General features: G+C 52.8%; 11 protein-coding genes across 11 annotated transcripts; 5 read left to right on the top strand and 6 right to left on the bottom strand.

The window, feature by feature from the left end:
- The first annotated feature begins 15 nt into the window (after positions 1 to 15).
- Positions 16 to 1,094, top strand: EV422DRAFT_532386 (uncharacterized protein). Its single transcript, XM_053070533.1, has one exon. It carries the CDS (start codon positions 22 to 24, stop codon positions 859 to 861), a length of 840 nt encoding a protein of 279 aa, XP_052924638.1. The 5' UTR covers positions 16 to 21; the 3' UTR covers positions 862 to 1,094.
- On the bottom strand, positions 1,095 to 3,671 carry EV422DRAFT_532385 (kinase-like domain-containing protein). The gene has a single exon (XM_053070532.1). The coding sequence runs from the start codon at positions 3,355 to 3,357 to the stop codon at positions 1,387 to 1,389; it is 1,971 nt and encodes a 656-aa protein (XP_052924637.1). The 5' UTR covers positions 3,358 to 3,671; the 3' UTR covers positions 1,095 to 1,386.
- A 1,421-nt stretch (positions 3,672 to 5,092) lies between these two features.
- EV422DRAFT_497288 (uracil-DNA glycosylase-like protein) lies at positions 5,093 to 5,909 on the top strand (the record flags this gene model as incomplete). Its single annotated transcript, XM_053067935.1, has 2 exons — positions 5,093 to 5,290; positions 5,382 to 5,909. Coding segments are annotated over 2 exons (726 nt in total), but the record flags the coding sequence as incomplete, so codon positions are not given.
- A 431-nt stretch (positions 5,910 to 6,340) lies between these two features.
- Positions 6,341 to 7,233, bottom strand: EV422DRAFT_532374 (uncharacterized protein). The gene is made up of 3 exons (XM_053070531.1): positions 7,003 to 7,233; positions 6,763 to 6,790; positions 6,341 to 6,680 (listed from the first exon to the last, which is right to left on the bottom strand). Exons 1-3 carry the CDS (start codon positions 7,145 to 7,147, stop codon positions 6,602 to 6,604), a joined length of 252 nt encoding a protein of 83 aa, XP_052924635.1. The 5' UTR covers positions 7,148 to 7,233; the 3' UTR covers positions 6,341 to 6,601.
- EV422DRAFT_532370 (50S ribosomal protein L30e-like protein) lies at positions 7,234 to 8,180 on the top strand. Its single transcript, XM_053070530.1, has 3 exons — positions 7,234 to 7,471; positions 7,608 to 7,802; positions 7,954 to 8,180. The coding sequence occupies exons 1-3, from the start codon at positions 7,435 to 7,437 to the stop codon at positions 8,058 to 8,060; spliced, it is 339 nt and encodes a 112-aa protein (XP_052924634.1). The 5' UTR covers positions 7,234 to 7,434; the 3' UTR covers positions 8,061 to 8,180.
- A 642-nt stretch (positions 8,181 to 8,822) lies between these two features.
- Positions 8,823 to 11,767, bottom strand: EV422DRAFT_568272 (acyl-CoA dehydrogenase/oxidase C-terminal; the record flags this gene model as incomplete). The annotated part of the gene is made up of 14 exons (XM_053072631.1): positions 8,823 to 8,894; positions 8,961 to 9,164; positions 9,233 to 9,423; positions 9,491 to 9,776; positions 9,843 to 10,118; positions 10,186 to 10,337; positions 10,402 to 10,551; positions 10,611 to 10,632; positions 10,695 to 10,870; positions 10,936 to 11,142; positions 11,206 to 11,320; positions 11,383 to 11,487; positions 11,560 to 11,650; positions 11,739 to 11,767. The coding sequence occupies 14 exons, from the start codon at positions 11,765 to 11,767 to the stop codon at positions 8,823 to 8,825; spliced, it is 2,076 nt and encodes a 691-aa protein (XP_052924633.1).
- A 516-nt stretch (positions 11,768 to 12,283) lies between these two features.
- EV422DRAFT_532368 (uncharacterized protein) lies at positions 12,284 to 15,000 on the bottom strand. The gene is made up of 9 exons (XM_053070529.1): positions 14,975 to 15,000; positions 14,575 to 14,906; positions 14,288 to 14,506; positions 14,102 to 14,224; positions 13,736 to 13,999; positions 13,564 to 13,668; positions 12,951 to 13,487; positions 12,758 to 12,885; positions 12,284 to 12,681 (listed from the first exon to the last, which is right to left on the bottom strand). Exons 2-9 carry the CDS (start codon positions 14,896 to 14,898, stop codon positions 12,600 to 12,602), a joined length of 1,782 nt encoding a protein of 593 aa, XP_052924632.1. The 5' UTR covers positions 14,899 to 14,906; positions 14,975 to 15,000; the 3' UTR covers positions 12,284 to 12,599.
- A 1,069-nt stretch (positions 15,001 to 16,069) lies between these two features.
- On the top strand, positions 16,070 to 17,987 carry EV422DRAFT_597428 (P-loop containing nucleoside triphosphate hydrolase protein; the record flags this gene model as incomplete). The annotated part of the gene is made up of 8 exons (XM_053073625.1): positions 16,070 to 16,213; positions 16,291 to 16,414; positions 16,498 to 16,646; positions 16,718 to 16,993; positions 17,070 to 17,331; positions 17,427 to 17,524; positions 17,617 to 17,746; positions 17,811 to 17,987. 8 exons carry the CDS (start codon positions 16,070 to 16,072, stop codon positions 17,849 to 17,851), a joined length of 1,224 nt encoding a protein of 407 aa, XP_052924631.1. The 3' UTR covers positions 17,852 to 17,987.
- A 135-nt stretch (positions 17,988 to 18,122) lies between these two features.
- Positions 18,123 to 19,379, bottom strand: EV422DRAFT_497470 (Alpha/Beta hydrolase protein; the record flags this gene model as incomplete). The annotated part of the gene is made up of 3 exons (XM_053067948.1): positions 18,123 to 18,491; positions 18,627 to 18,871; positions 18,908 to 19,379. The coding sequence occupies 3 exons, from the start codon at positions 19,377 to 19,379 to the stop codon at positions 18,123 to 18,125; spliced, it is 1,086 nt and encodes a 361-aa protein (XP_052924630.1).
- Positions 19,380 to 20,745: 1,366 nt separating this feature from the next.
- EV422DRAFT_86546 (uncharacterized protein) lies at positions 20,746 to 22,405 on the top strand. Its single transcript, XM_053074464.1, has one exon. The coding sequence runs from the start codon at positions 20,855 to 20,857 to the stop codon at positions 22,382 to 22,384; it is 1,530 nt and encodes a 509-aa protein (XP_052924629.1). The 5' UTR covers positions 20,746 to 20,854; the 3' UTR covers positions 22,385 to 22,405.
- Positions 22,406 to 22,489: 84 nt separating this feature from the next.
- EV422DRAFT_532348 (uncharacterized protein) lies at positions 22,490 to 25,485 on the bottom strand. The gene is made up of 6 exons (XM_053070528.1): positions 24,786 to 25,485; positions 24,464 to 24,717; positions 24,192 to 24,403; positions 23,614 to 24,129; positions 22,550 to 23,538; positions 22,490 to 22,512 (listed from the first exon to the last, which is right to left on the bottom strand). Exons 1-5 carry the CDS (start codon positions 25,336 to 25,338, stop codon positions 22,809 to 22,811), a joined length of 2,265 nt encoding a protein of 754 aa, XP_052924628.1. The 5' UTR covers positions 25,339 to 25,485; the 3' UTR covers positions 22,490 to 22,512; positions 22,550 to 22,808.
- Positions 25,486 to 25,778: the final 293 nt, after the last annotated feature.

Genomic DNA, 25,778 nt, shown 5'->3' with positions numbered 1-25,778 from the left:
GCATGAGTTGCGACTTCCGACATGCTGCCACGCAGGTCCATTTTCCAGGTCCCGGAAATCCAAGCTCTCCTACTGGAGCACCTATCCCTCTCAGATTTATTGGTCTACGGGCAGACACACTGGGCAGGACGGAACGCAACGCAGACCGAGATGAGACGACGTTTGAGGCATCTGCGGCGATGCCAAACCGGTGGGGTGCACCTCCTGGGCGGAATGCGTCCGTACGAGATCTCGTCTGCCCGTGAGAGACCCGAGGGACTTTCGACGTTACTTTCCGACCCTCTCTCTACCCTCCGCAAAAGAACCTTCTCGAAAGGGCAATGTGGCAACGGCCTCAAAAGTACGGGCAGCCAAAAGATTATCTCAAACTGTTTGAAAGAACGCTGGATCTTCTTGAGGAGCAGGAGACACCCGCGGAGGAAGCATCGGAAATGTGCCGTCTCGCACTCAATGTGCATTGTGCATCTCGCTTTGGAGCTGGCGACGCCCGTCTCGCCGGTGATCGCGGAGAGCCTGTCTGTGGTGAATGCGTTGGGGAATTACCTATTGGGCGGTAAACCTCCGGAGAAGGCGGTACTCATCACAAGGAACAGAATACACCTTCCAGTCTTCGCTGACTTTGAGGCCGCCGCAGAACAAGGCTGGATAAAGCTTCTGACTCTGATAGGAAGTGTCAGATGGGCGTTCGGCGCTATTCGTATGATAGGCGCTTTTCCCTTCATCTATTCGATGACCATGTCATTCGATCTGTCCACGGCGTCTCGAGTGACATTTCTTGTGGAGCCGGATTTAAAGCTCGATTTGGATAAGGTGGCCTGGCGGAAGGTGGAAGGTGAGGAGGTGGTTATGCTTGCCAGATAGAAGCTCGAGCCTGGGCCACATAGGAATCGCTGAGTGCGTGGGAAGGGGTGCCGGCTGTGGCTCTGAACGCATCATCTCTAATGCACCACGAAGCGGCCCAGAAAGTGGTCTGGGACTATTATGCAAAAAGTCGAGTTTGAAAGAGAACCTGCTGCAAATCCTACCAATAGTCTCTATGTGCATGCGATAGGCATTGAGGAAGTCTTTCTCGATACATCATGAAAGTGCTGCCAACTCCGATCCGTAATCCAAAACTGTAACATGTAACATTGCCTTCAATTTGATCGACACACCAATGTGTCATACAAAAACAGTGTTGCGTTACTAGCCCTATTATAGCGCGACTAACAACTCTTCCTACATGTCGACACCACCAGGACCTCCTAAACTACCAAAACTAGTATAGAGTATGTACAAATGCTGCAGCGTATGAAGCACTGTGACAGCACGAAAGCGTGATTGCTTCAGCCAGTTTGAACTCCCCGTGATACCATATGGAATGCTAGATTAGCGTTTGGCCGAGTGTTATATGTCAGTGTTTTCGGCTAGCATCAGTTTACTGGGAGTCGCGCGAGCGGCGGGGCCTACGGGGATCTTCTCATGTCGTTGTTCAAGCTTGCTGTCTTGACGTTGGGTGCGCTCGGCCTTGAGGGCAGCCGCGGTTTGGTCATTCGAGGTGGGGTTGGAGTGGGCAGATGGCGGCGCCGGCGACCCGGCCTTCTGAATCGGGTTCGTTGCCGCAGGGGAAGATGGCCTCCGAGCAGCCGCTTCGATGGCTCTGAACCACGGATCCGCCTCCACATCCTCCACACTCGCTCGTCGGTCCGGGTCGGGGTGCATCATCTTGAAAAGCAGTGCACGAGGTCGTGGGTCGACAGCGAGGAAAATGCGCGGCATTTGCGGGCACGTAGGAGATGCAGTGCGAGTCGATTCATTCCCATTCACGCCTTCTTTGTTATGGTGGTGGTGGTGATGACGTTTGCCGTTAGCATTCTCCTTCGTTGCTTGACTGCTGCTATCTGTAGCCTGGGCGCTCGGGGTCGGCTCGACGACGGTAGGTTTGGCAGCCTGTGTTCCAGCTCGCGCTCGCTCTTCCTCCTGACGATCAGTTAGCAGTCTGTACTTCTCGTAGTACGCGTAATCGGTGTCCCAATCGACAGCCTTGGCCCAAGGGAATCGACGAGCGTACATGGCCAAGAGAATGACCCCACAAGCCCAGATATCAGCCTTGCGAGCATCATACGCACGGCGAGTGTACTCCTCAGGTGGGATGTAGGGTCCAGAACCGCAGCGACCTTGAGAGAGCTTGGGGACCGGGTTATATGGTGTGCGGAAAACGACGTCTGCCGAGCCAAAATCGATGATTTTGAGGGTTTGCTGTGATGTAAAGAGGCAATTTTCGGGTTTCAGATCCCTGTGAGCAATTCCTCGGTTGTGTAGGTACTTGACACCGTGAATCAGTTGCACGAAGATGTCTTCGATTTGCGCAGATGTCAAAGGGGTAGACTGTATCAAAGTGTAGAGATCACCGTTTGCGCATAATTCCATGACTTCGTATGTATGATTCTTCTCCTGAATGAGGTCGAGTGTTTCAATGATGTTGGGGTGGTGCAAGATGGATCCGATCGTGTATTCCGAGCACAGCTTCTTGCGATACTCTCGAGACGACTCGCACTTGTTCTTCGAGCGGAATTCCTTCACCGCATATTTTTCCGCACTATTCGGTCGTTGCACCATGAAACATGACCCGTTCGCACCAGAGCCCAGGAAGCTCGTCATTCGACCGTACTTCTCCTTGAGTGTCTGCGGATGTGACTGGGCACGGAGAAGCGGTGGAGCCGATGATGACGAGCCGAGCATGCTCGAGTCTTTCCCATTACTTAGGTCAAAGCGATATGCAGTTTCCTCTTTCGGAATTGTACTGATGAGGCTAACATGCCCATCCGAAGCGACGGTTGTCGTGCTTTCATTCGCATTAGCCGAGTGTTTCATGAGAAGCCGCTTCAGAGGGTTCAAAACATGATCCAGATTCAGATGATAAGCGTGGTGATCGTCATGTAGCTTGTCACCGACGACGCCTTTTCGAGCACCCATTTTTGTAGGGTCGACTGGACGATGGTGCGGAGAAGGTGGTGCGGAAACGCTGATGGCAGACTCTGCCGGCCTCGCGATGGCCGCAACGGCTGGGTTTAGCCGACCGTTCACGTTCGTCTCTTTCGTGAGAAACTGAGGAGCTGCGTCCGTGACCGTCCTTTGGACGCCAGGTTTCGCTTCGGTAGGTGTGGTTCCATCCGGAACTGGTAACGAAGGAGGAGCTGGCACGGAATCTTTGAGACTTATGTCGTTCTGCGAGGCAGAGCCGCTCATGGAACCCTTCACAGATTCAGGTATGACACCAAAGGTTTGCGCGTGACCATTGGCGAGTAGCTGCGAGGAGCGACCACAAGACTCAGTGGCGTGAGGAGGCTCTAGCATGGAGGCTATTGCTACCGTCATCGTGTTGGTTGCGTTGATCCGTTACGCAAATTTCTGTGGCGAAGATGAGACGTCAATGCACGGGGGCTGTTTATAGCAGAATTACGCAGCGAAGATGAGGGATGCCCCCTCTCGTTGATAAAGAGCGATTGAGGAGTAGAAACAGAGATGACGAGGAATCTGGTGTGCAGTGTTTCTGTTCTTTGTCGGGAATCGTACGGTTGGCTTACCCTGCGGAGACGCCTCTCCGTTGCTTTATATCGTCATGGAAGGGGAAGTGAGGCACAGGAGGCTGGCTTGGCAATCAACCGCCCCGACGCGTTTGTCATGAGTGAGTCATGGGGCGCCGCACCGAGTTACGTAAGAAGTCAGGGACGAAGTTTCGAGCACGCTCCAGATGCAGAGCCGGTGTGCACTGTGCAGTCACAGACTCACAGGATATCCTACAGCTCCCTTACGTACAGTAACGTCCAGTGGACCTGGAAAGCCATGCTCCTTGGCAACCGCTGCCAAATCCTTAACACGACGACGAGGTCCGTCATACGTTCGTTCTCCTTGGGAAAAATCGTCAGGGCTTGACGTTGCATCGGAATTCGGTGCTGATTTCCCGTTTCTCCGCCAGCCGGAGGGGGAGACTCCGTCACCGCTTTCGGAACATTCCGATTTGCTGGTGCAGGTTTCGAAGGGTGGAAGTTGGAACCGAGGAAGGTGTCATGACCGGTTATTTTCTCAGACGTTTTCAACGTCATCGCTGATGAACGTTGTGCCCATTAAGGTGCACTGCTTCGACGTCACAGCACGTACATTGAAATTTGCTCTCAGAGTCATGGCGTCGATTTGAACAAGGATGCTCCCTTCGCCAGGACTTGATCATTGAGGAGGGGTTTTGATGTCACCGTTGCCGACTCCTACCGATGTGTTGCATAAGGGCTGTGCTAGGCACCACGCTTGCACATGGTTGGGGCCGCGTCATATACCCTATGCAAGCAGTGTTGAAGGTCTCTACGGAGTGCAAAGGAAGCGCCAGGTTTAGATCGCTTGCAATTGGCATCATTCTTGCTTCGAAGAGCGGTAGATGGTGTTCACGCTGATATGAGGGATTCGGCAAGGATGTCGAATAGCGTGGCCACATCCTTGATCTAAATTCGGCCGTCGCCCAGTTTAGTCTTCGCTAAAGCTCTCCGCTTAGATGCCGAGCAACCAGATGCCAGGGAGGTTCGATGGACAGTCTGTGGTGCTTTGAATGGGGGCTGGTATGAGGGCTCGCGGCTGTCGACGACGAGAAACGCGTCCGATCTGACACCGGATATCGGCAGCTCGTGTCCGAAAATGCTCACGTCGAGACATTCCCGTCTCTTTCGACCCTCAATAAAGCTCCCAAGTGTCGTGGCAATAGCAGTGGAGCCGAGGTGTCCGCGAACTCCAACTCCCGTCCACCATTCAAGCATGATACGTAACTACTTCAAACCCGTCGAGAACACGTCCACCACCTCCACAATGCCTACGAAGCGCCGGAAAGTGGAGACTAGTGAGGGAGTCAACGCGGCGGCTGTGGATGCCCCAACGTCAGAGGGAGAGAACCCGTTGGCGAGAAAGGCTGTCGAGGTCGCAGACGGAGTAAAGAAGGACGTGGACGCATCTTTGAGCGATGAGCAGGTAGAAATGAAATTGGACCACGAACGGCGGTCCTTTCGCCGTCTTCTAAAACATCCGTCTCAATATAAAGCTGCAGAAAATTGAAGCGAACCGGCAGAAGGCATTAAAGCTGCGTGAGGCTTCGAATCTACTTCAGCTGGAACGGCAAACAATGGGTCCGGACTGGTATCAGGCTTTCCTCCCCGAAATGCAGAAACCATATTTCCAAAAGATTAAGAGATTCTTGGATGAAGAAGCGCGAAAAGGGAAGGTGGTGTACCCCGCGGCAAATGAGATTTATACGTTTACGAAATGCCCGGTAGGTGGTATTGCCGACGCATGCTTTGATTTCCCTTTTTCAGAGTCGGATTCGGATTCTGAAGCTGCCTCCTTTCTCTGATCGGTCGTAGCTCAATAAAGTGAAGGTAGTCATCATAGGGCAGGACCCCTACCACGGGCCCAATCAAGCACATGGGCTCTGCTTCTCCGTCAAGAAAGGCGTGACGCGACCACCCTCACTGCAGAATATCTTTCGTGAGCTCGAATCAGATCTGGGTGCGGACGGGTTCCAGAAACCGGATCACGGATCGCTTGAAGGATGGTGCACAGAAGGCGTGCTACTTCTGAACGCCACGTTGACCGTACGAAAGAAAGAAGCCAACAGTCATGCCGATATAGGCTGGCAGACGTTCACGGACGCTATCATTCAGCAGTTGAACAAAAGCGGGGACGGGTTGGTGTTTATGCTGTGGGGTGCATTTGCGCAGAAGAAGGGCACGAGTATAGATAAGAAAAAGCATCTGGTGCTGATGTCGAAGCATCCTAGCCCAATGAGTGCAAATCAGGGGGGATGGTTCGGGTGTAAGCATTTTTCGAAGGCAAATGAATGGTTGAAGGAAAGGGGTTTGACGGAGGTGAATTGGAATCATCTTCCGTAGCGTGGACGGATATCATTGGGACTAGGTGGTACGCCCTAGAGTTGCATACCGCTAGCACGGCGTAGCATTATAATCCGTTATCGAAGATGGCCGCTGAACATAATAGTAATAGAGTCCTCAGCAGGATTGAATCTTGAAAGAGAACCTTGCCCCGTACTTACGGAACTTGACCTGCAATGGACCGAGTGGGATCCATTGTGTATGGAAAACTGAGCTTCCGCTGTGTTCTAAGTGACTGGAAGAGGCGACCTGGCGAGGAGTGCGTGCGCAATTATGCCTCAAACGGTTAGGGACCAACGTCACCGCACTCGCAGGTGGGCATGTGTCGTCGGTCGCATAGTCCGTCAAGCACCCAACTGGGCTCACGCGACTGGCCCCGCCCACCCTTCTTCCTGCATTCCCGCCCGTCCTTATTCATACTGCCCCCATCAAGATCCCCCCTCCAGTGATCCAAAAGTCAGGCTCATATGGTTCGCCGAAATGAAAGCGGACCGGAAACATTCGCACCGCAGCGTATCGAAACTGAGAAGACCGTTCATCTGAAAATTCTGCAATTCCCACAAAGCACTGTATATGAAGATTCGCACATCAAGGGAGGGGTATGACCGAGACAGAAGGGCTGTGACTTCGGCGTTTCTACAAGCACAGTCTTCGATTTTGCGGTCTAATTCGACTATTTTTCGTCCCACATTCTAGTGCTTGTGCGCTTCGGCGTATTGCTGAGCAGCTTGCTTGAGCTTTTGTTGCTCGGTGGCGTTGCGGACGTTGTTGCTGGAAGGAGTGAGGTGTCAGCTTGACCGCAATAACCAGGAGTCATTCTATCCAGCATGAGACAGGGGATAACATCACTTACACAATGTTGACCCACTTGTCGCTTGCGCCTGTCGAAGAGAGGGGAAAGGATGTGGTGAGAAATATACACTGGGAAGTACAAAGCCACTCTCGAATGTCACAGGTTTCTCCGACGGGTCTTTCCCTCGTATCCAGAAACTCCTTCCTTTCGTGATATTGCTATCAAAGCTCTCTCTCTATTCACCACTCATCCAGCCTGCCTCACTATAATCCCTCGTGAACGACAAGTTGGTCAACGTACTGCCCATCATCTTGGTGTGAGCGTAGCTGAACAGGAAGAAGGCGAGGGGACCCGAGATGAAGAACGGAAAGTACAGTTTCAGAATGGGCGCCGGCCACACACGCTGGCCGAAGAAGGTGCGGTAAGGAGGAGCTTGAGAAACCATTTTGGCTGCTGTGGTTGAAACTGTCGGGTCGTCCGGTAATTCCTAGTACGAAACCAAACCGGTGCTTGCGTCGTCGAGTCTCGACGTCCCGTTGCATTCCGGCCACCAGATTTGACCGCCTATGAGAGGTTTAAATGTTGTTCACGTGCTACGTCCCACACTTATATTGCCAGCTTCGACAGGCTATCCTGGTGTCGCCCGCTCTCTTCGTCTCAATCCAGCCGAAAGCACACCCAGTTTCCACGCATCAAACGTAGGAGGGTCAACTCACTCGACAAACCGTCACAATGGCACCCACTCAGAAGAAGAGCAAGAAGAGCATCGGTATGTGTCTCTCGCCGCCACGTTCAGCAGGACGTAAAAGCAGCCGATGGATGGATGGATGGACGCTCGGCGACGAACGTATATGTCATGAATGGAATTGCTGACGGAATTTATGCTCGTTCTTCGCACAAACCAGAGTCCATCAACTCGAGGCTCGCCCTCGTGATGAAGAGCGGCAAGTACACTCTTGGGTACAAGTCGACTCTCAAGACCCTCCGTCAGGGAAAGAGCAAGCTCATCATTGTGGCCGGTAACTGCCCCCCTTTGAGGAAGTCTGAGCTCGAGTACTACGCCATGTTGTCTAAGACTGGTGTCCACCACTACACTGGAAGTGAGTTTCAGCGGTTCCACGAGTTGCTTCGTTTCTGCAGTCGTTTTTCAAGAAACTCATTAGAGATGGTGGCTTTGGTCCGGCCCCATTGAACCATGAGTGAAAGGACCCGAACTGATCATCGATTCTACTCTTTTCTATCGTCTACCAGACAACATCGACCTCGGCACTGCCTGCGGGAAATACTTCCGTGTCGGTGTTCTGTCCATCATCGACGCTGGTGACTCCGACATCATCGCCAAGCCCGAGACTGCTTAAGCTCACTCAGTCTTGCTGTAAACATCACTCCACACTACCCTATCTTGGGTTTTTGTATTTGGTCGATAATGTCAAATAGGGAACTGTTTGCAAAACCATATTCTTATTTCGTGCAACGCATACCGACTGCCGCGGTTTGTTGGAGCTCCTCATGGATGAATCTTGAATGAATGGATGACACGGAGGGAGGGGATGTGCGACGAGATCTTAGCGGGAAGGCATCAGTTGGACCGCGCCCGCAATCGGATTTGTGGGACACGGGGGATTGTCGGCGGTTTGCGCTACGAAACATTGGCGATGGGATTGTCGGTGTGAATGTGCGGGGGGGATATTGGTGGGCATTGGGGCCGTCGGCCGGATAGCGCGAGGACATCTTGATGGGCAGTGAGATGCGTGGCACTCGGCAAACAATGCCCCTTTTCGTCACGATGAGGGAGGCGGAGGGTCGTCCAGCACACAGGGAGTTACCACCAGGGGGTCCATGTGATAGAGAGACGGAGGCGGACTCAACCAGTGGGATGAAAACACAACGGCGTTTTTGATAGGACCACCGCGCAAACAAGCAGCAAGTGCCATTGTCCACGTCAGATCAGCTTCCTATGTCTAGGGAGTCCACGACAAAAATTCGCAAAATATTATGAGTCTATCGGAAAGAAAGTATGAGTGGTAAAGGCATGGAATGGTGACTGTTCTGCTCGAGCAACTCTGGCTTCCGACAACGAAAGGGGCTACTATCGTTAGCGGCAACTGAATAGATGTAGTCTACTCGTCGTCCTCCTCATCCAACTCCAGCACATCGTCTGCCTCAAGCTTGCGGTGCAACAATGGGTATGTCTGGAACGGGCAGAGGGTCAATCAGTATGGACGCTGCGAAAGCAGCAATGCACAACATGTACGCACCTCCGTTTTGAAGTAAGAGGGGACAGCTCCGGCCTTGTGAGCTTGTTGAACCATGCCAAAGTACGCCTCGTAGGCGTTTCCGTCGTACCGTCCCAATGGCGAGTTTAACATGAAGTCGGAGTAGTTGAAAGCGTCCGTCAATGGGATGGCTTGATGACGGACTTCCTTGCACAGAATGGCAACACTTGCGCGAATCCAGTCCATCTGAGAAACGACGCAGATCGTCAGTACGATGAAGACCTCCTTTCGAAGATGGTATACGGGACACGCACCTGTTGTGGGGTGAAGTATCCGTATTGCAGGAAAGGTCCTGCGTTCTCTACGATGGAGTACAGCCCATAAAGCAAGCAGAGGCGCTCAAGGATGGGCAGAAGCTCAGCAGGAGCGCGGGAAATGCCGGACTTGAAGCGGTGGAAGAAGTACCCGAGACTGTGGATCTTGCTGGCGTACAGACGGGCTTGCGCTGGATGGAAGGATGAGATCAGTTTGCGTGATCCCACTTCTGTATACGGTCAAATGGTATGACTTACAGCACTCCTCGTAAGACTCATCGTCCTTCAATCCACGCTTCAGACCATCTTCAAAGTCCTCGCCAGCCTTCTTGACGACATTTCCAGAAACAAGCCAGAATGCCTCCTCGATGACGTTCAGGTTTGTGATGTCTTCTTGCGACTTGGCAGCGCACTTCTTGTTCAGAAGGGTGTCCAAGTTGTTCAGGTAGGCGACGCCACCTGCTTGACGTTTGCCAGCTTTGGCTTCGCGGTAACAGCCGATGAGATACCTTCCCCCTTGCAACGTCAAGATGGTGTTGTCACCCTAGAGTGAAGCAGATCAATACCCAATCGCCACTTGACTGGAATGCACACGTGTAGCAGTACCAACCTCCCATGTGCAGTGGACGGCAAAGTCACTGTAGAGCGATGCAAGCCCAGTGTAGGCCGAGTAACCGTGACCACCGCAAGATTGACGGCATTGATCGATGATATTCAGTGTCGACCACGTCGAGAACGCCTTGAGACCCGCACTGGTACCGTGCAACTCCTTGAGCTTCTCAAGAACGTCTCCAAGGTTCTTATCCCCTGGCTGTAAGGAATCCATGTTCGCCATGAGCTCATCGTACATACGAAGAACCTCGATGGCAGTGAAGTGCATCGCGAACTGGCGGAGGAAAAAAGATGTTTGAGCCCATGGCCTGCCAACCTACACGACGAACGCACATGCTCACCGCTTGCGAGAGTAGTGGCATCAAACGGTACTGGTGAATGACATAGTCCAAAATTTTGGTCTCGGGTTGACCGGGCTTTGCGCCGAATTGTCTACGGATAGCGGCATATCGGATGGCAATGGTCAAAGCCTTCTTTGAGATGGACGAAGAATCTGGTACGTTGAACGGGATCAGCATTCCTTCCGCGCAAAGGCGATGGTGGGCTTGCCTCCTTACCAATAACCATAGATACACGACCCTGAATGAGGGCTCCATATGTCAGCTGCTGGAGTGGTGGCTCCTTCACCTCACCGCGGCGGTTGACTTTTGTGTGCTTCATCAACATGTACGATCGTGGAATGCGGACATGTGTGAACTGGATGTAGCCTATTGAGAGTGATGAGATCATTGCGAAAGGGGCTATATGACCGATCGTAGCTGCCTACCGTTGTCGACACCATCTCGACCCTAAGCAAATTCGGATTAGCTCATGGGCCTTCGTTTGCATATTCCGACGGAAAAGTACTCACCATCTTCGCCCCGATGTCTCCAATAACGATTCCGGGGAAACATTCGAATGTTTCGGTATCCCGCAGGGGAACGACGAAGTTCTTCACGCCATATTTTTTGCCCTTGACCACAAGCTGAGCGAAGACAACGCAGTGCGTTGCTGTCTGTGCGGCTCCTCCAATCCACCACTTGGTAGCTAGACGAGGCTTGTCAGGCGATTGTATCCACCATCCATAGGCCCATTGACAAGCACTGACTTACCGGTCAGAGTAGGAGTATGAATGACGAATTCGTCAGAAGTCTCGTCGTAGGTTGCAGTGGTTTCCAGACCAGCGACATTGGATCCGTGGCCCAATTCGGTCATTCCGAAACAGCCAATCAGGCCATTCAGTGTGACGGCGCCCTTTTGCGCCCAGTACGAGAGCTGCTCGGGGGTGGCGCCACCACTCAAGGCTCCGAAGAAAAGACCTAGAATGGGAACCCATGAGTAAACATTTCAGAGGAGGGACATGATCGGACGTGAGGACGCACCATAATGGACACCGATACGAGTCCACGTTCCTGGGTCCAAGACACTGATCAACTCCATCCTCTTCCTGAAAACTGCTGTAGGTTCGCTGGCAACGGAGTGCGCGGCTCTCCGGACCTAAGATTTGAGAGGAATCAGAGAACATTCCTTCTCCGCGGAGAAGATGTGTCGGACATTACCTTTTGCATACTCCTCTCACGCTTCTGCTGCAAAGTCAAGTCGTGCTGGTCGCTGACGTTCCAGACAGGATCCCTCTCCAGCGACAGCATGATCTTCTCCTTCAGCTGATGAATGGGATGAGAGCTAGAGTAAGCTGCTGGTGCCTGAGAAACCACCCGACCGCGAATGCAGCCCACCTTGGTTTGCTTTTCGCCACCATCCAAAAAGTAAGTCATTTGGCGGATGGGAAAAGTGCCTAGCTCGCGCTCGGCTTTCAATTCCTCAGGGCTGAAAGGTGAGGGAGCGGCCGTGAGAAACGAAGATGCCTCCATTGCCAGAAACTTCGCCGAAAACTCCGCAAATGGTGGGAACTTACCCAGGAGCCTTGAGGTTAAGGGCAGACATTGTGGCGAAGATGTGAGCAGCTGTAAACTGAGAAGATACTGGTCCGACAAGATGGTGGCTTTCACAGCTGAGTAGTGTAAGATGCTAAGGGTGTGTTGCTGCGTGCGTGTATTGCTGCGGGGTGGTGGGGAATTCTGGTGTGTTTACTCGGGTTTTGTATGGTGGTGGGAACTTCCACCGCACAAGGTTGGTGTGGAAGGAAAGCAGGCGCGTTGGGCAGCGCTGGCTGGCATGCGACAACTCCTTGAAGCGCGGAGCCTTGTGACAGCAAAATCTCGTGTAAGGAGGAATGCTTTACCGCGGAACGGGCGCTCTCGGCGGCACAACGCGGTCGATTAGGTGTCCGCTAATCTGTATGACCCGATTTCCGCCACATCCCTTAGTCTGCCCTAATCAAACATGCACGTCCGGTGCCTAAACGCCTAAATACTGTGTAAAATCCTGGAAGAAACCGCTGTTGCTAAAAACAGGGTCAGCGGACTCTCAAAATCACGCGCTGTCAATGTCTTGTCATACTCTTGTGTTAGCTGCGCCGTCCGATCCTCCGTCCTCTGTTCGACCTCGAGAAACTCCGACGTGACGGACTTGATGAGAGCTGCTCAAGCGGATATACTGTACAGTACATATACACCACGTCTATAGAGCTGTGCTTATGTTTTCCGCATATTGCATGTATGTACAGGGGTTCAACTTCCCCGTTCAAGTTCCTCGCGCCATTAATGTTTGAGAAGATTCGCGATTCATACCATACAGTGTCCTCTAAAAGCAACAGAGGCCGCCGATCGACGCCTGTCACAGCCAAGTCTCCCCAAAACAAGCCGTGGATGGACTATCACCGTCCTCGATTGTGCAGTTGAACCCATAGGTCGCAAAAGTATTCCACAAGATCATCCTCAAACACTGGCCTCTCCAGACTGCGACGGGAAGAGCATCAGAAAAGGGCTCGGGAGACACATTCGATCATGTGCTTTGCATCTTCAGACACCTTACCACTTTCGAAACCTATGCGTATGCACGATAGCTTCGTCATCTGCCGCCCGTGATGGATCCCACGGGCCTCCGATTCCGGAGGGAGATGGTGGTGGCGATAGAATCGAATGGTAGTCAATGTTTAAGATCTACTTGACACTCATTAGCGACTTGCCACTAGGATGGTGACGTCGCATCGTCCAGGAGTATTTACCGTTCTAGATATCTGATCCAACCGTTCCAACATCTGCGGATCTTCTTCTGGCTGCTGAAAATGCATCGGCACGGGCGGAATTCGCGGCCGCCCAGGGGTAATCGATTCAGGCCGTATCGGATGTCCCTCCACCTTCGCCCACACCCAGGTCTTGATTGCACGCTCAAATGCGTTGATAATTTGAGTCGACCTATCAGTCACCGGCTTCTTCGTCACTCGCGGTTTGAAGTCCGCATCTAGATCTTCAACCTCCGGCACAATGGGTTTCGGCTTTTCATCAACCTTCAGAAGTTTGTACTCCAGCGCTTCTTTCTGGCGCTTCATGTCCACTCGCCATTTCTGGTTGAGCTGCCGGACTGTTTTAGCCATCTCTTCTTCGTGAGTCGCTGAGATCTTTTTGAGTCGAGTTTGAAGATCCTCGATTTGCCGTTGCAGGGACGACGCATAGTTTTTGCGTTGCGTGTGTACCCGTTGCAGGTTCTGGTACGAAGACTCCAGTGTTTTGTTCGAAGCTGTAAGTGTATCGATGGATCCATTCTGCAAGGACAAGGGGCGGTAAGGGTCGGGCCATGACGAAGTCTACCTGGCCTAACCGGTCGGCGTTTGTGCTTACAGCTTGAACCAGTTGAGCCTTGAAAGTTTTCAAAGCTTCTCTTGTAGTTTGCATTTGCGATTTGGTCCTATCATGCGCAATCATCTCCAATCTCAGAGACTGATCCTGGAGACGCTTGATGATCAGCAAAGTTCGAAGTATGACGGAAAGGCAGCGTCGGCGGTTCACCGACCATTTTTTGAAGCTTTTCATTTTCGCGCTCCTCGATTGTCTCTTTTTCGTACTCCAATCGCCTGGCAGTCTCCTCCAATCGTCTGACAGTGTCCAGGAGCTCCTTGACGCGGGTTTGGAATCGGTCTACTTCGACCGAAGCCAGATGTCTGCATCCTGACTTCGGATCGGTCTGGCGAGGTTCTCCTTGAGACTCACCCCTATCCGAATGCCCCGAGGTTCCGTTCTCGCGATCCTGTTCAGTGCTGATAGGGCTATCGAAAACCTATGGTTGACAGACAGGATTGATAAGTATCCGATGACGGTTAAGAGCGATTGCCCACTAGCAGCTGCGTGCGCTTGAAGACACCACGGGTTCATCCAATACCTTTGTCAAGAGAGACTTCAGGTATTCCACATTCTTCTCGGCGGTGGCATTGACTTGATCGTGGATGGCTTTGCTCTGTGCATATTTCGCTTCCAAAGCGGCATACTTCGCTTGGTGATCTCGCTGGAAGACGACATGAATGTCAGCACATTGGTCTCATCCGATCGTGAACTAGATGATTTTCACCTCAGCCTTGTGTAGTCGGAGAATTTCTTCTTCATACTCTCGGCTTTTGTCTTCATGATCCCGAAGAACATCGGTCAAGCGATCGTTCTCGCCATTGGCCCCCTGCAATTGCTCCGTAGTGATCGTATGTGCGGTGTGCAACACTTCCAAATCCCTCTGGGCTGCCGATAAATCTGATCTGATTCGTTCGTTCGACCGTTGGAGTTTTGTGATATGCGTCTGTTCTCAATTTGAAGAGCAGTGAGCTTCTTCACGGGCCTCAGATCTCGATGGCCAAGCCTTCTTACCGTCGCTTCCGCGACTTTCACTCTCAATGCCTTGATCTGAGTGTTCTGCGCGATGATCATAGAGTCCTTCTCCATCTCCAGATTGAAATTTGGTTTCAGGGTTTGCGAGGATTTGTCTGCGACTTTGACGCGCTCTATGCGGCAAGGCGGTTCGGAATTGTATGATGTTTGCGTTCCTAGATCCCCCCTCGGACGAATGCCAGTGGACACATCTGCGCCCGAAAGTAGAGAAGCAGCTTTTAAGAACTTTATCGTGGAAGGGAAGACGGCTATACTGAAAACCATACCATCCTTGCGGGACATTGTTCGCTCCGACTTCAACATCGAAGCCCCTGGGTTCATGACGGCAGGTGTGAGATTTTGCCGAGAGCACTGAGCATCTTCTCAAAGTGAGACCCACCTACCGTCCATGCTTCGCTTGCCGAAGTTTGCTGTTTCCCTCGTCACATCACTCTTTCGCTGGCTGACGGGTACTGTGGAAAGGTGCAGAGCCCTAGTCGGTGCTGCATGTTGACCCTTTCCAAATGCATTCGATGCTTCCGAGTCGACATTCGTGGCCTGCCCACCGGATTTTTGTTGACGCAACGGCACAACCTCCTCCAACCGACTCTCCTGATCAACATCCTCCCTGCTGCTGGTGCCCGCGGTCCCTTCTTTCGACGGCTGTGCAAGTCTCACTTCGGTATGCGAAATCCTACTTCGAACAGCCTCAGCTGCAATATGGCCCGTGCCTGAAAGGACCGGCCTGATGTCGGCGGTGTTCGTAGGTCCGACTGCACGCTCCACGGGCCGAGCGTCTAGCCTATCCCTTCTCAACTGCGAAACCTGCGTCGATGGATAAGCGCTTGAAGTTGAGGGATCAAAGGACTCCAAGTCATTCACGGAGCAGGAGAATCCGCTGGAGGTCAGTGGGCATGAGGATCTGGTATCCGAGTTGTTCGTCGTTGTGAGCGTTGGCGACCTGGTCGACGTGTACGAGGAGGATAGGCATGGAGGCGTCAAGACCGACTGGAACGAGTCCACGGCTGGCTCCATTGAGCTCCACGTTTCAGGTATCTGCACTATTAGCCCAACCCTTCCCAGACTCTATATATCCTTAATATACTGTACGTCTGTGAGATTCTCTTAGCGTGAAGGAAATGATCTTGGGGGACCCCGTTGTTCTGACGAGCAACGCGTTCTTCTCGATCATCGACATCTCGGCCATGGCACCATGACTAGGAGCATGACATGCAAGTCCAAGATCTCCGTGTATGGTTACTAGAGCCTGCACCATGCCAGTTGCTTTAGGAATTCGCCAGCAGAAAAGATGGGGCGATCGTCATGCGTACGAAACGTCGGCCAATCCTTACTGACCTCAAGGCTTAAGGCTTAAAGGTTTAATTTTTACATTTCACGCTCGAAAGTTTGGGCCACCTCTCTTCTCGCCCGACCTCGGCCTCAAGCGTTGATCTGTCCATTTCACCGAGTCATTCGCAGCAGTTAACGAGCAAGGATGCCTCCCAAGAAGCAAGTGGCCGTCGAGAAGCCCCTGCTGGGCAGACCCGGCAATAATCTGAAAATGGGTATTGTGGGTTTACCAAATGTTGGAAAAAGTTCATTCTTCAACGCCTTGACCAACTCCGTGGTGTCTGCTGAGGTGAGCGCCGCTCGATTATTGCAGAATCTTTCCGATTATGGTCGCTTTTGTTCACGATAGTACTGTTTTGCTCGTAGAACTACCCTTTCTGCACAATTGACCCGTCAGAAGCACGAGCTCAGGTTGAGGACCCTCGCTTCGACTGGCTCTGCGAGCACTACAAACCTGCGAACAAAGTCCCTGCTTTTCTGACTGTCACCGGTGTGTATCCTGCATGGCGGCATGGCGGGCTCCATATGCCTCCGAGTCACCGGTGCTGACTTCGTTTGTCCGTGTTTTTCCAGACATTGCTGGACTTGTGAAGGGCGCTGCTGAAGGACAGGGGCTCGGCAACGCTTTCTTGAGTCACATCCGCGCCGTCGATGGAATCTTCCATCTAGTTCGTGCTTTCGATGACGCCGATGTCATTCACGTTGAGGGCGACCTTGACCCGGTATGAGCGCCGTGCTGCTTATCGGATGAAAAAGGCCCTGGGCGAATCTCTCATAACGCGCGTTCTTGCAGGTCCGCGATCTCGCTATCATCCACGAGGAACTCCGTCTCAAAGACGAAGAGTTCCTGACGAAGCAGCTTGACGCCAGGCAAAAGGATGTCCGCCGTATCGGCAAGGGTGGCGGTGCTGCCGACAAGGCAAAGAAGGAGGAGTGTGACATTGTAGAGAAGGTCTACAAATGGGTTGTCGAGTCCAAGAAGGATGTCCGAGATGGCGACTGGAGCGGGAAGGAAATAGAGATTATCAACTCTCTGCAGCTCATTACGGCAAAGCCCGTGGTTTACCTGGTAATGGAGGGGCAACTACCGCTTTTCTTAGAGCTCAGTGGGATGACTGACGGAGCACATGGACTTCATGATTTAGTGCAACTTGAGCGAGCGTGACTACGCAAGAAAGAAGAACAAATGGCTTCCCAAGATCAAGCAGTGGATCGACACTAACCATCCCGGAGACATCCTCATCCCGTACTCTGGTGTTATGGAGCAGAAGCTCACCGAATTGGAGCCAGCGCAGAGGCTCGAGTACCTCAAGGACCTTCAGACAAAGCACGAGCTCGCCGCCCCGGTCACCTCCGTCTTCAACAAGATCATCGTTGCTGGATACAATGCGCTGGGCCTAATCTATTGTAAGGCTTTCCCAACGGCCGCGATTCAATTTGGGTCGTGTTTCCCCTCCATTACTATGTGTTCTGACTCTGTTCTTGTGTTGCTGTCGTTATAGTCTTCACTGGCGGACCGGATGAAGTGCGTGCCTGGACGATTCGCAAGAACACCAAGGCACCCCAAGCTGCCGGAACAATCCACACAGATTTCGAAAAGGTAAGAAGCGTCACCTGAGTCTTACGTTCGCTCCAGAGTCAGGTTGCCCGTGCAGCTTCACAGAGTGGCTCACTGCGATATATACACGTTAGGCTTTCATCATGGCAGAAGTGATGCGATACGATGACCTGAAGGAGTTGGGATCCGACGCCGCCGTGAAGGCCGGTGGTAAATACGTCCAGAAGGGCAAGGACTACGTTGTGCAAGACGGCGATATCCTTTGTAAGTTTCAAAATTGTGCGTTCGCAACTGCGGTTGGATGGATACTCATTCATGCCGTCAACAGATTTCAAGGCTGGCCAGGTGACGGCCCCGAAGAAGAAGTGAGGAGTACTTCCTTCCTCATCACCTTGCATTCCCACCTTACTCGTATATACATTTGATGTCATTGGAACCGAGTACATAGTGTCATCTGTACATGTAGCATTCCGGTAGAGCATTCGAGTAGACATATCCAGAATAGGTTGGATATCATGAACATTAAATATCACTATCATCCCAAATCGATCATCAACTACTACGGAGGCTGTCACGTCAAACTGCTATACTATAACTATAAGCTATAGAATCACGTAGTACGCTAGTTCATCGTTCGCCTCTAAAGTGACACGTGTGAATCCACGGTTACGTCGTCCTCAACACAGATTGGTTCTAGTGGGTGTCCGACTTCCAACTCGTCCAGGAAATAATTGATGCGCTGCATGGCCGACGTGCTCTCCTTCGTCCAGCTCATCATCACAAAGATATGCACCATGTCTGTAAACATCTCGTGGCGCACCCAGCCTTTGAACCCGTGCCTCCCCACGTTGTCCCGGTCGTACTTGAACGCCAATGCAAGCGAATCGTCTCGCAGGACTTCAGCTTCGCCCGCTTGAATGAGGATGGGCGGCAAGCCTGCGTACGTTTCGGCAAAGATGGGCGAAACCAGAGGGTGCCGCACGAACTGTTCTACTCGATCGCGGATGAACTGCGCGGCGCATGTCGAATCCACTTCAGACGCGTCTTCTGAATCCAGAGGGTTGGACGGATACAACCCGATGAGATCGGTCGGAGGATTCGGCGAGTCTTCGCCGTACAAGTACATGTACACAGGATGAGGGACACCAGGAACGATGTGATCATGTATCTGTCGAGCGTTGGAGGGTAACCAGTCGAACGTAGCATTGGTGGACCACGATTCGGACGTAAAAGCGAGATCGACCCATGGACTCATCAGCGCAGCACCGCTTGGTAGCGGCACAAGGTGCTGACCCGTGGGAGACCGGAGGTACAGGTTGAGGTAATTCAAGAGACACATTACGAGGCCTCCACCGGCCGAGTCGCCCATCAGTATGATGTCTTTGGGATCTATTGGATCATGTGCCGGGTTTAGATGCTTGAAACAGGAATGTTGGGGGTTGATCATGTAAAGATAGCCCGTGAACGCGTCGTGGAGGGCAGCAGGGAAGGCGTGCTCAGGTGCTAGGCGGTAATCGAGTGCGAAGACCTTGCAGTTCGTCTCCTTGGCTAGACGCCCAGAGAGGAGACGGTACAATTGCGTGGTGCCGCCAATATATGCTCCACCATGGAGGAAGTAGATGACTTTATCGCGGCGTTCTCGTTCTGGTGGTGGTGTGGGGGTTTGCGATGGTTCTTCTTTCGGTTGGCGACGGATCCATGAGCCAGCCCACCGTCTGAATCCGAATAATTCGTCACGCGGTGGTGGTATCTTGTCGTCGTACTCGATCCACTCTCCTTTTAGGTCATACACACGGCTAGCGGCATCCCATTTCTTTGCATTCTCTGGGAGAACCGTCGGATATCTTTCCGCCTGCTTTCCTTTCCTCCACTCGGCCCCCTGGTCCTCAAATGTCATCAGCTGGTCACGGTCGACCGTGAAAGTGACCTCTTTTGCCTGCACACCATGCGGCAAGCTTGATGCGCCGGCACCTACGCGCCCAGACCATAATCGCAAACGCGGAATCGAAATGCCGTTGAAGGCGAAATTAGAGCGGACTAAATATACGCCGATATGCATTGCTTTGTTCCATGAAGGCCTGGCAGCTCCGGTTGTTGCGACGTCCATTATCCCGTTTGCCAGTGTTTGCACTTGATGCGAACCAAAGGCAGCCATCACCGCCAATTCGTCCCACGTTGTTTGCAAAACAGTCGCGCAGGGCGCGGTTGCGGGAACCAAAGCGGTTGAGGGCGCAGGTTCGGGCGACTTTGGGGAAGGCGAGGTAAGCGACCGTATACTCAACTTCGAGAGCGTCCGCTTTAGCATCCCGACCGGGGCTGCCGTTGAGCCTTGCGCGTCATGCTGCGAGGCGCCGTGGTCATCGAGGTCGAATTCGAGGTCACCGAAGGTTGAGTGAGGATCCGCTTCGGGATACTCTAGACACCATGCTGCAGCCAACCCAGTGAGCAGTACTGCGTTTGAGTCAAACAATGCGCTCATATGTGAGCAAGAAGATTTATGTGGAAAAGATGTCGAAATTAAGAATTGCGGAGTTCGAAATTGTAGAAGTTTCCGTTCGAAGAGGACCCGAAACTTCCACCCTGGCCCGTATATACCGCCAAGCACACGCACCGGGCGGCACCAAAACGGGAGGTATCAGAAGAGGACGTATAATACGTGGAATTCGCTGACCTTCTGACTGTCTGTTCGTCGGCGTTTCTTGCTATTCTTGGGCCGGCCTTATTGTTCCGACGCCGCATTGCCGCGTGAGCCATCAAGCTGGCATGTGCAAGCGAGTTGAAGCGAGCATGCTCTAACCCTAACTCCCCTTAACCACAGCACTCAACCCAGAAATAATCGTAAATTCGCCATCTGCAATGATGCTTCCGGTAGGCAAGCACCACAAGGCCTTTCTAGGCTACCATGCGTCTCAGCAGCAATAAGTAGTAAGATGCATCTCGGCGAAATGGGTCTGCTGCAGCGTGCAACTCGCAAGTTGCACTCTGTGTGACCAACCGCTGTCAGTGGCGAAAGTTGCGTTCTGAGGGTCGCTAGCGTGCACAAATGTGAGAGCGAACCTATGTAGTTGGTTGAATCTCCGTGCGCCCAGAGCCGTTACTGTATGTTCCATGGAATCTGGCCCGCCGTGAAACGGGCGCCGCAACGAACCCCCTCCTTTCTGCATCGCAGGACTCGCAGGACGCTTTGATTTTAACTTGAGGTAAACCCGTGACCGAAGGTTCGAGGGCTTCACAAAGGGCGCCCACCTGCGGCCTTGAAGCCTTGCGTCTATGGGGAAGATGGTAGAAACATGAACGCCGTATCAGTCCTATCTACTCCACCGGCAGCAAGCGAGAGAAAGTGAGAGAAGCTTTCCGTCACCACACCAAAGGATGCCGGTTTCGCAGAGAGCTCTCGCGGTGACCTTGTTCGCCCTCGTCGCTTGCTCCCTCATCTACTCGTTCTCGGCCCCCAGGCTCAATCGCGGCAAGACGGTCCACTTCACTCAAACATTCAGCGGGCAACGAAGCAACTCAAGCGTTTTGCTCTCCTCGCCTCCAGTCACGCCTCCAGCCTCGCCTCTAGTACCGCCTCCTGCATTCCCTGCTCCCTCGCCTCCTCCCTTGCCTCAACCGCCAGCTGTCGCCGCGTCATGTCCCTTGTCTTCGCAAATATTCCCAGACCCGCGCCTAGACCACGTTGTCATAATAGCAAAGACTGGCAAGGAAACGATGAACGAGCGTCTCCTTCAGCAAGTGACGACATTCCTGCCCCGCTTCAGGAATGTCGTCTATGTATCGGATGCGCCCGGGAGGTTGGGAACCGCTACTATCCATGCTTTCCCACACCCGAAACCGTGGCTGAGCGGGTGGGCAAAGGATGCGCCGAAATACGTCGGGGGATATGGGTTAGCATGGTCCTTGTTTCCTGACAAGGACTGGTACTTCATTATCGACGATGACACTTATATCTTCGCCGAAAATCTTCTTGCCTTTCTCGCTCCCATCAACGCCTCCATTCCCTACCAGCTTGGATGGGCGTTTTATGGTGGAGGCTGTAAAATGGTCGGCGCCTCACGTCCTACTCCAGCCCATCGCTTTATACAAGGTGGTGGGGGCATCCTCGTCTCTCGCGGTGCTTTCCGCGAGTTTCTACCCGCCCAGCAAGAGTGCGCTGAGAGGACCGCCACTTGTCTGACAGGGGACCAGGCCATTGGGGCATGTCTGGCTTACTTGGGAGTCGCCCCTCCTGATGTGGATCATCCATTTGGATTCTTCATGCACGATTGGAGAGCCGGCTCGCCGCGTTTCAATCAACCCGGCGTTGACCCCCCAGAGTTTATTTGGGCGGAAGACCCGTGTCGTTCGCCAGTCACGGCCCACCGCATGCGCGAACATGACGTTCAAGACGCCTTCGACGCGGAAATGGCTACGGATCCTATCCGGAAACCCCATACAGCACCCACTGCGGCTAGCGAGGAAACGAAAGCCGGACCATCATGGGGCGGATGGGGCCGGACGACATTTGCCGACCTCATGGAATTTCAACTGTTCCGCCCCGAGACGGTCATAGGCGGTCGCTATTGGTACAATGCAACAGAAGACACGACGGCATCGACCGCGCAAAAAACGATCATCAACAATTATCGCATCGTCATGGAAGGCAAAAAGGATATCCGCGACAGTATAGCCTGGGACGGAGATTCGCTGGCGGCGGAACTGAATGTGAAGAACATTCCATCTTGCATCCTCCTCTGCGTAGAGAAGCCCAGATGCCTCGCGTTCCTCTATGAACCGTCAACCAAAACATGCAAGGTTTATTCAAGACTTGGTGGCCGCTCCATCAGAATCGGCGTGGCGAGTGGGGTCATTCGGGAACGGTATCAATGTCAGCTTAGCTTGCCGCCGTTTGTCGAGCAATAGGCAGAGTAGCATAGAATAGCAGTCTTTGGGACGACTTGCGATTAGGAGGACTTACGCGTTAGGAGGGGTATTGGTCGATGTCCTTTCGGATGCCCTTTTTTGATTTCGTCGAGGTAGACGTTTTTTTTGGAGTAGCCAGGGACATTCTTGTGTAGAGGTTTTTTTTGGAGTAGCCAGGGACATTCTTGTGTAGACGGCGGACACATGCTTGATATCTTTATTTTGAATACAGCTCCCACTGGGGCAAGGACTTCATCAAAGGACTTTATCAGATTCCGCGTGCCGAGTGTGCGAAGGTCCAAAAAGAATGGCGGTGGTATATTTACAAACTATGAGATACAGAATTACCAGATCACAGCAAAGAAGCCTGTTGGTATAGTATGCACAACGCTGAGAACGCAGCGGCTTGGGCGGTTCACACGAGCTAGCTGTACACCTTGATGAGTTTCCCAACGGCCCGCGCGGATGACAGAACGACTTCGGTGATTTCCCACACATGGATGTACGTCGAGTATTGAAAGGCGAGAATGGCTTGGTTCTCCGCCTGCGCGGCCGCCACATTCCCAAGCTCCGGCGCTGGCGGGAACGCCCTCGAGCTTGACGGTTGCTGGTGTCCAAAGACTCGGCTCCCATGACCTTCGCTTGGCTGTGACTGGAATTGGGGACGGGCTGAGGTCGCTGATGGTCCCGCGCCCAGCTCCGGTTGTTCGTGTGTCTCGTCGCGAAGACGAGGAAAGACAAGCGGGGGACCATCGATCAACTGTTTCCGCATCGCCAACAGCTCCGCTTCCAGGAAATGCCGTCTCGCGACCAATTCGTTAACTGTGACCGCTAGCCGCGCGGCAAGTTCCGCGCTTCCAATCACTCGAGCCCCTTGCACTGTGGTAAGCAGCACAATCTCCCCTATATCCGTCAACGCATTGCACAGTGACAGCGAGTACTTTTGCATGCTGAAAGCGGTGCCACCTTCGGCTTGCTGCGAGCGGGCGTGCATGAGTTTGATCATAGACGTCGCGTCTTGCATCCATACTGCAACCCATTCGGACAAAGCGGTGTTTTCGGTGATGTATGAGGAATCCAGAAATCGTGGAGAGAGTGCGCGGAGAGTGATGAGGCGATCGCTGTATAAGCCGCTGAGCTGATAGAATAGTAGCCTATAGATAAGGCTGTGTTAGCACCATCTTCCTAGCGTAGAGTGCCGATGTTTCACTCAACGTCTCAATCCATACCTAAGACGTCTTATTACTTGTGTCAGGGGAGCTACGGGAACAAAATGAGGTTTTTGATGCAACCTGACTTCAACTTGATAAGAAGCCTCCAAACGCGCTCTCTCCTTCTCCAACGTCCTGATAATGCCCACAGCTATGGGGTGGGTCTTCTGATGAAACTGCAGCACAATGTCGTTCGGGTCGTGGTCATCATCCTTCAGAACATCATCGAGCGCCCTTTCCCACGGCGATTTGGTTTCTTCTGGGGCATCGGTGTTGATCTCTTCCACATCTTGGTTGCCGTGCTCCACATCATGAGGTTCCGGCCTACCCAGAAGCCATGCCATGCTACTTCCTTTCGTAAATCGGGGAGTGCCATTTTCACGGACTTTCAGTCGTGGCGCCGCAGCGGCTTCTTCCGACCCAATCACGTCCATACCCCCTGCCACCGCGATGCTTTCGGTCGTATCCGTTCGTTTGGAGTACATGCGCGGCCTCGTGTATAGCGTCAACATCTCGGGCAATTCCCGAACGTAACTGAGACGCTCTCAAAGTCAGTTGATAGCTCACACACAAAGTACGATGTGAAAGGAAGTTACCCTTGCTCCACTAGATCCTTGAAATAGGACGCCATGTCCTTGAAAAGATTCCCAGCGGTGATCCTATGGACAAGATTGACGCGAACCGGCCAGAACACCGATGCCCCAAACATAGTCAGCAGCAAGCCAAAGACCATGCTAGCCATTCGGCCCAGTGGCGGTGCGTATCTCGCGCTATCGGGATTCTTTTTCAGGTCATCATAAGCTCCTAGCTAAGGTGGCGGCCATCAGTTTCCGTCGTCCTGAAAAGCCATGGTTTGCCAGCTACGTACCAGAGTGATGATGAACGTTAGGTCGGTAAGCTTCGAGGTGTAGGCCTGCCCGGGAACGCTTTCCCGAATGCTGACAGAGCCGTAAATGAAGGCAAATAATATGATGCCAACGGCGTAGGGTTTCCATGCACAATCTATGCAGCTTTTCGGTGGGATGACAGCGTCCAACCCTAATACAGCTAATGCTGCACATCCTGCTACAAACACGCCAATGAGGCGCTGGGTATATAGTCGTACGGATATGGTTTGATTTGCTGATGGGAAACGGGTTCAGAAAGTGCATTTCTCGTTCAAGTGCGCTATCGCCTGCCATAGCACTTACGGGAAGCGACGACTATCGCTGCGATCGGTAGATATAGCGTATTCGTCGGCGCGGCGTCTTGCAACGGATTGATAAGGGTAAACAAAGCCACGAGTACTATTGTAAACGCCACCTGAGCTCCAGCGCTGTTGACTTTGAAGTTTCGATGAAGCTTTTCCTTTGTTTCCCTCCAATTCGACTTGTGACCAGGGGAGAGGGTGGGATTTGTGTTTGTGTTCCCCAGTAGGTTCAACTCAGACGTACTACCCGTTGGCATTGCAACAATCGAATAGTCCGATTGCCAGGCGGGTGCCGGTGCCTCAGACCCACCGCCTTCTGATATCGCCGAAGGTAGAAGAGGGGCCTCAGTTCCGGTCGATGTGGCCCTCTGACGATGACCCTCCGTAGAACTTTCCCCTTCGGTCGATGCACTTGCGGAATGCACTCCCACAACAGGAAAGTAGGCTCTACGGGTTATTTCAGATGGCGTTCCAGTAGGCGTGGAGAAGCCATCTGTTGGCGCTGTGGAGGAGGATAAGGTGGAGGCCCGTTTCTCTTGAGGCCGTCGGGACATTGGGTGTGCTGCTCAGTCGACCCACGTACGGAGGCGAGATAGGGGGAGGAGGAGACGAGTCAACAGTCAAGACTCAAGATTGGGAGCTTTTCGTCCACATCCCCAAGTGCCCCACTTTTTCCAACGGAGGACGGCCGTTGAATTCTGTCGATTACCGTGGGCAGCGAAAACGGCAGTGACGCGCGCGGTGGTCTTACTACGTACAGCTCAGGTCCACCCTGGCTAAGCCACTGACAGCTTTTTGACGACTTTTGGACTTAACGAGGTTTTCGCAGACCCAAAGTTGCTGCACATGTTGAGCAGTATCTTGACAGCCAGACATGCTAGCAGAAAGATTGATTAGGCAGTTTGGTGAAGAAAGCACTGGTTCAGGGTTTGACACCTCTAACTGGCAAGTTTTACCCAAAAATGGCCAACGAAAGACAGTTTTACTACTCAGA

This window comes from Fimicolochytrium jonesii, assembly GCF_025526975.1.
Source record: "Fimicolochytrium jonesii strain JEL569 chromosome Unknown EV422scaffold_15, whole genome shotgun sequence".
NCBI classification, from domain to species: domain Eukaryota; kingdom Fungi; phylum Chytridiomycota; class Chytridiomycetes; order Spizellomycetales; family Powellomycetaceae; genus Fimicolochytrium; species Fimicolochytrium jonesii.
This window is presented reverse-complemented; position numbering and strand designations above follow the sequence as displayed.